At 40.4% G+C, this 7,640-nt stretch overlaps 1 protein-coding gene across 24 annotated transcripts in view; it reads left to right on the top strand.

The window, feature by feature from the left end:
• The window catches only part of LOC126491239 (complement C5-like), a 113,279-nt gene that overhangs the window by 29,051 nt on the left and 76,588 nt on the right, over positions 1-7,640 (top strand). For 2 of the 24 annotated variants that reach the window (XM_050126771.1, XM_050126782.1), the window contains exon 1: positions 5,963-6,042. The exons of 21 other annotated variants lie outside the window; for them this stretch is intronic. In XM_050126771.1, coding sequence (XP_049982728.1) covers positions 5,963-6,042 — 80 coding nt within the window. Of the gene's footprint in view, positions 1-5,954; positions 6,043-7,640 lie in introns of those variants that run through there. One more of the 24 variants, XM_050126770.1, reaches the window with a different exon arrangement.

Here is a 7,640-nt window from a genome sequence, read left to right as displayed (position 1 = left end):
CTAACTGTTAAACCCAGAAGACGGTGCTCACGGCACTGTGGCTGCCACAGTGAATGCTGACATGCTGCCCAGGGAGAGCTGAAGACTCAACAGCACACACTGCTGTGTGCCACCGTGCTGCCCAGGTGCCCAGATGTCTGCAACCCTGTATCAGTTCACCACAAACGACCAGATGTGCCAGCAGAGCATGGGAGCCTCTAAAAGGATACTGTGCCTATAAATATGTGTCCAAAGCAGAGTATTTAAATCAATAAAAAATTATCACCCATGTTGAGAAATTTTCAATGATGAAATTTTTCCCATGTTGATTACATCTTAGCTATTGGTGCACATCCCTTGGCCAGTTTTCTATACTTGGTACTTTATTCCTATTTCTCCCCACCTTCATTTTAATTTTCTCTGCAATTGTTTACATCAGTATTATTTTTCCTTTATGTAACTTTTATTTTAAGACAGATTCAGTTAATTGTTTGTTTTTCATTTAATTTCTGCCCTCTTTTGGACTTCAGCTGTTAGTTGTTTCAATTTGTTGACCATAATAATTTAATACATATGGCCTGGTGTCTGTAGGTCCTAGGATTATAAGGTTTGGTGGGATGGAATGCCTGTTAGTGGGAAGAGCTTGACTGACTTTGGTTTAATTCCTAGCACTAATAAATAAACCCAAGCTTATATTCTTCACCATCTTGCTGATAGCATGTTTTCTACGTGTAGTGCCCCCATTGTCTGTTTTCTTGTACGTGTTTCTCATAGAGTGTTCATTATGAATCAAACCAACAATGAAAGCAATGAGCAAAGGGCATAGAAGTGAGTGCAATTTCTTTAGCATCAGAATGTTATGTGGGAGGAAGCCATGCACGGCAGATCACTCTTGGGGTGGTTCCTAAAGAAATGGAATTAAGATCAAATTTGATGCTCAAAATGTGTTGCTTCCTGGTCACGGTAGGTCTTATTCTACACATAAATGACATCAATGAATAAGAAAAACTTTGCATGTGGCAAAGGCAGCCCGTCCACACATGTGCGTCAAATGTCTGCTGTTTAAGTGATCCTTTCAATAAATTATGTAACATCAGTGTGCTTCTCCAGCAGGGAAGACTCGGCCAAAGTAGAGAAGCGGTTACCTGATTTTGTTGCACGATAAGCTGAAATCATAGAATTTTAATAACTTATGCACTTTCTCAATCTTTCCTTTTGGATTAGAGCAGGAATAAAATACTATAAGTTTAATATTTCTCACAAGCTCTCTGTGTACTACTTGGAAACAAATAAGTTGATACTTGACATCGCTTATTCCATGTCATAAAGCACAAAACACAAATGCGTTCATCAGGGGCTGCTGTGTGAGTCAGAAAACCTTGCTGTCACCCTAGACAGTCCCTGGTCGACTCTAGTGGACACAATTAGTCAGTCTCCTACAGTCACTGTCGCGGTGACTCTCAGTGGAAGGTAACACTTCATACTAAGAAACTCAATATATCCAACATAAATTCCTTCAGTGTGGCTGCCTTCCACTCTTTTCTTATCCCCTTGAAAGAAATAGCAATCTCCTTCAAAACCAGGTGCTGTTGTATATAATCTCACCCTGCTTCCCTTATCTAGGGCACTCAATTCCCTCTCTTCTCAATCTATGGCTAAAGTTAGATTCAGTGACCTTTATGCCATATGCCTTATGCACGAACTGCATCCAAGTGTGGCATGAAGAAATGGCGCCATAGTGGTGAATTAGATAAATTTACCCCCACTGCATAGACCTTATATTTGTTTTGCATAGATTGCAATGTTTTGTTTTTAGTTATACTACAGAGCCTTGGCAACACATACATACAGAGCCAACCTACAACATAGCATGATATCGGCACATAAATAGATATATAGAAGACTGGAGTAGAGGATGCAGAAATAAATGCATGAAGCTACAGCTGTCTGATACTAGACAAAAGTTCCAAAATGTATGTTGGAGAAGACAGACACTTTCACAAATGGTATGGGAAAAGCAATATGTCCACTAGAAGAATGGAAGTAGATTCCAGTCTCTCAACATGTAGAGAAATAAATTCAGACGTGAAAATTTGATACACCCGTGGAAAAAATAGGGGAAAATACTTCAATATCTAGATATAGGCAAGGACATTCTGAACAGAAAATAAGAGAAAGAGTTCAAAATGCCCTTGAAAGAAATTAAAAAAAAATTACACAACAGGCTTGGGAGACGACTTCATGGGCAGACGTACCTGCCCTCAAGCGTGGGGAGCTAAACTTTAGTGTTTATCATCTCTGTGGGTTTTGTTCTTGCTGTTTTGTTTCTTGTTGTTGTTATTGTGTTTGTTTTTAAAGCCAGTGTCGTTGTTTGAATGCAAATGCCCGCTATAGGCCCATAAGGAATGACACCATTAGGAGGTGTGGCCTTGTTGCATAGGTATAGCCTTATCAGAGAAATGGTCTCTGGGAGTAGGCTTTGAGATTCAGATGCTCCAGCCAGGCTCAGTTTTACTCTCTTTCTGTTGCCTGCCAATCCAGATGTAGAACTCTCAGCTACCTCTCCAGCACCATGTCTGCCTGCATGACACCATGACACCTACCATGAGGATAATGGACTAAACCTCTGAAGTGTAAGCCAGCCCCAAACAAATGTTTTTCTTTATAAGAGTTTCTGTGGTCATGGTGTGTCTTCACGGCAATGGAAACCCTAAGAGAACCAGGCATGCAATTCGTGCCTATAATCCCAGCATTAGGAGGTGGTGCAGATCCCACTGTCCAGCCAGCCTCATGGAAATGGAAGCTTCCAGTGCAGTGAGAGACTCTGCTCAAGGCAATAACGTGCCCAACATTCTACTCTGTCCTCCACATGTGTGTCCATGAGCTGGTGATCCCACAGTCATGCATACTCACAGTATACATATGTGAAGACAGATAGTAATAGTTTTCCTTAGTTATGGTAAAAGATGAATTAGATTTGAAACTTTGGACTCAGAAAAAATTTTGTAACTGTAATTATTGTTTGATATACATTTTGTTATATGCAATTTTGCTAATGTAAAGTTAAAACCTTCCTTTTTATTTAGACAGAAAAGGGGAAATGATGTGGAATTCCCATCTGTTTATTGTGAATATGTTTTATTACCATTTGTTAGTAAAGAAGCTTCTTTGGCCTATGGCAGGGCAGAATATGAGTAGGCAGGAAAACTCACCTGAATGCAGGGAGAAATAAGGTTGAGTCAGGCAGATGTCATGTAACTGCCAAAGGAGGGTAACACCATGTTGTTGCCCAAGAAGCAAGCGGTAACAAACCATAAGACTCATGGTAATATATGACATAATAGAAATGGGTTAATTTAAATATTAATATAAAAGTAGAAAGAAATACGCCTAAGTCATTGGCTAAACAATGTTGTAATTAATATAGTTTCTGTGTGATTATTTGGGTCTGGGAAACCAGGAATAAAAGTTCAATCTCTATTTACAAATATGTACAATACATACTTATACATACACCCACAAAAAGTTGCACAAGAAAGTAAACAGCAGATTGAAGAGGTAGTGTACAGAAAGGAGAGAATCTTCACCATCCATTGGTCTCACAGGGAATTACTCAGAATGTATAACAAATTGAAAACTAAGTGCCAAATAAATAATAATCCAACAAAGAGGAGTAAATGATGCAGTTTCTAAAAGAAGTTCAAATGCCAAGAAATACTTGCACACATGTCCATTACTGCCATGTGGGTTCTTGAAGAATCACAAGCCAGCATCTATTCACCTGGACAGAATCTCTATGACAGACCAAAGGACCAATTCCATTCAAGTCTAGCTTGATGATCCTAAGAGAGGTTACAGGAGCATAGAGTGGATTGGGGGCTACCGAAGTCCCCAAAAGACCCACCCTACTGTGTGTACAGAATCAAGAAAGCTACAACTGTGGGATTTCCTGACAAATTTCCAGGCATCACCAATAATAGTCTCTTCTCCTCTAGCAATTGTACATTGCTTAAAAAATCTCAGAGAGGGTCCTGTGAATCTGGTTTCTGGGTCCAGTTTCATGGACTTCAAGTGTTGAAATAAGGAGCGGTGGGGCCGCATCCCCAGCACCCCAGCCACCTGCTAGCACATGCCCGAAATAACAACACACAAACTGTATTCAGTTAAACACCTCTTGGCCCGTTTCTATCTATCCTCTTCTCGGCTAACTCTCACATCTGGACTAGCCCATTTCTAGTAATGTGTGTAAGCACCCCAAGGTGCGCTTACTGGGAAGATTCTAACCTATGTCCATGTTGGGTCGGAGCTTCATCGCGTGTGCCTCAGAGAGCAGAGCTATCGGGAGAGCGGAGCATGGCGTCTCTGCTCCAGAGCAGAGCTGTCGAGTCTACCCAGGAGAGCTGAGCATGGTGTGTCTGCTCCAGAGAGCAGAGCTGTCGAGTCTCTCCGGGAGCAGAGCAGAGTCTGACCTCACTTCCTCTTCCGCCCAGAATTCTATTCTGTTTACTCCTCCCACCCATGCTTTAACCTATCAGGGCCAGCCAAGCAGTTTCTTTATTGCTCAATGACCTTCCTCCATCATTCAAGCCTTGTGAGTTTCCTTTGGTACTGATTCTTAGGAACCCCCCACTCTTCTCCAGAATGGTCAATTCAGGGAAATGGATACATTAGCCATCATCTTTACCCATCAGGGAAATGAAAACCAAAACTACACAGAGCTTCCATTTCACCAGTCAGCGGCCACCATCAAGAATATTTTGGGGAGGAGGTGGAGGGACAGGGAATCATTACCAAGGTTTCTCAACAACTAAGAATAGAACTGCCATGTGATCACCATACAAATCCCAGATGTGAACCCAAAACAGCAAAGTCAGCATGTGAGAGAGATTGCTGCAAGCCCATGTGTGCTGCAGCAACATCAACAACAGTTGATTTCAGGGTTCAGCCTAAGTACCCAGCACTGGATGAAGGATAAAGAAAAGGCAGTATATGAATAATTTTGTTGATAGTGGTTTCTGTCCCATCCAGTCCTGCAGTTGTTTAGTCCCAAAGAAATAAATATACAGTACCAAGGATGCTACTGCCACTTTTTCAGGTCAGATTTGTTTTCTCTCTGTCTTTCTCTCCATCTAATCATCTATCTATCTATCTATCTATCTATCTATCTATCTATCTATCTATCTATCCATCTAACTAATATTTGTTCATTTATTAAGTTTACCGAGACAGGGTTTTACTGTGAAGTTTTGCCTGTCATGGAACTCACTCTGTAGACCAGGTTGGCCTTGAACTCACAGAGATCTGCCTTTCTCTGCCTCCTGAGTATTGGACTTAAAAGTTGGCCAAACTCATTCTAAAACCACGCATTTAAAATGAAATTCAGAGCCGGGCGGTGGGGGCGCATGCCTTTAATCCCAGCACTTGGGCGGCAGAGGCAGGCAGATCTCTGTGAGTTTGAGGCCAATCTGGTCTACAAGAGCTAGATCCAGGACAGGAACCAAAAACTACAGAGAAACCCTGTCTCAAAAAATCAAAAATAAATAAATAAATCCAGGTGTGTCTTCCTTCAATATCAGAGACAAATGAAACCTTCCAGAATCAAGTTTGAAGGAGGCAGGGTGTCAGCACAGAGGACCTGGGCGAGACAACAAATCAGATGAAAGAGGCCCATTGCTCCCAGTACTGAGCCTTCCTGCACAGTGGCAAGCACCCAGGTTAGGACCCTTTTACTTGTATTCATAAAAACAAGTCTCTGGGTCTAAGTTGATGTCAAACACCTCTGTCTTTATTACTGGAGATGACAGGATGGTAAAACATGTTTTGTGTTCATTAAAACACCCTCATGTGCCCGTTCCTGATTTTATCTTTCTTACTTAGAGATCTTTTTCTCTGATGTTAATAATTAACCAGAAAACTAATTTACCCAAACTCTTTAATCCAGTTTACTTAAAAGTAGGTTCAAAAAGGTTGTGCCCATGGGTTTATGCCACTTTCCGCCATGGGCCTTTGGGGAGCACTTTGCTTTGTAATTTTCCTGGGCAAAACTTGGGGACAGGAACAAACGTAAGTAAAATGAGCCATCTTTACTTTCCTTGGTCTCTTACCTGTGGTGAGTGAAAAGGAGACTCAGCGCTGTATCGATTTGGCAATAACTGTCCTGTCCTGACATCATGAGTTTGTAGTCTCAGCTGACCATGAGAGCCATGGACACGTCTGGATTTGGTGAGCGGTTAACAACACAACTGATCCCATGGGATGGCTACCCATAACAATGACAGAGATGATTATTCATTTCCTAGTCAGCAGAAGTGCACAGTAAAACCAAGATAATCAAGTAATTGGCAGTTATTACCTACTTGTACTTGGTGCTTAGTTTGTGCTTTTCTTGGTCTAAGTGCAGTTAAGCAGGTGTACCTCAAATACTGTGTTCTTATAAAACCAATTGCTGAATTTAATTATTTACATATAAGCTTGCTTTTTAGTGAGTCATAACGCATTCTCCCTATGGAATAAATTCAGAAACTATGCTTGTAAGTACATCTACATCATGAACCTGTTGTCATACTTTTATTGCTGTCAGAATCCTGTCCTTGTAAACAGTGCTGTCCTGTGTGTACATCTTAGGACTGGAAGTTAACCAAATGTTACCTCACTGAACTTATTCTTTTCTGTTCCCCTTTAGCCTATCCCCCTTTAAATGTAAGCATACATCTATAGACAATATTTCGAAATATGGGCGTAGTTCTTTTCAAACTTCCTGCTTTTTGTTGGGCAAAGCATTTTGGGGGATATTCATATTGACCTTTTGGATGGTCTTGGTGCATCAAACCACATTAGTTTGGAATTAATCCACAGATTACCATTTTCTGTGGAAACAAAAGAGAACCTCTTTTTCAAAACATCATATCCTTAGACTCAAATTTTGAAGACAAAATACCTTTAAAGTATATATAATATACATGATATACATAATCTTGACTCTCTATTTTCCATCTTTATGTGGCCCATTTTTTTTTACTTATTTAATCTTTTAATTTATGGCTGTCTGTAGTCTGTCTTTTTAAGGACTTTGTTTTATTTTTTTTAAAAAACAATTTGATTATTTTTCTAACTCTCTATACTCTTTTTCTTCTTTCTCCTAAGCCTATGTACATTTATCTAACACTGTGACCCATTTAGACATCTTTTCTTCTGAATTTGTCTTTATTGCATATCTGTAATCCTTTTCTGATGAGAACCACTTTTTAAAAAGCTAAGTGACATTACTATGACTAAGGTTGCTTTGCCTGTTGGCTCTTCCCAGTCCAAGATGTTAGAGGATGTCTATTCACTGCCTCTGAGAGCCATTCTCTCTGCCCCAGATCCAGGGTTGGGTTGTAGCAGGTTGCACTCTGCTCACAAACCCCATTTAAATCCTCCATTGCTGGACTTCCAGAAAGAGTCAGAGTTTGTGCTGGAAGCATGGCCCACGAAGTCACCATTTCAAAACTGTGCAGCTTTTTTTCTGCTACCACCAAAGCAGTAGGACCTTTTTTTAAAGGAGCTACAGTATGCCGCCAGCAAGTAAAGCCTATTTGGAAAAGAAAAAAACATGGCTAAATTTTTTTTTTGTGTTTCAATTTTTTCCAAGCTTCTTCAGGTTTTTTATTTATTCTTTTTAT

This window comes from Alexandromys fortis, unplaced genomic scaffold (assembly GCF_014885135.2).
Source record: "Alexandromys fortis isolate MF-2015 unplaced genomic scaffold, M_Fortis_MF-2015_v1.1 scaffold_268, whole genome shotgun sequence".
NCBI classification, from domain to species: domain Eukaryota; kingdom Metazoa; phylum Chordata; class Mammalia; order Rodentia; family Cricetidae; genus Alexandromys; species Alexandromys fortis.
This window is presented reverse-complemented; position numbering and strand designations above follow the sequence as displayed.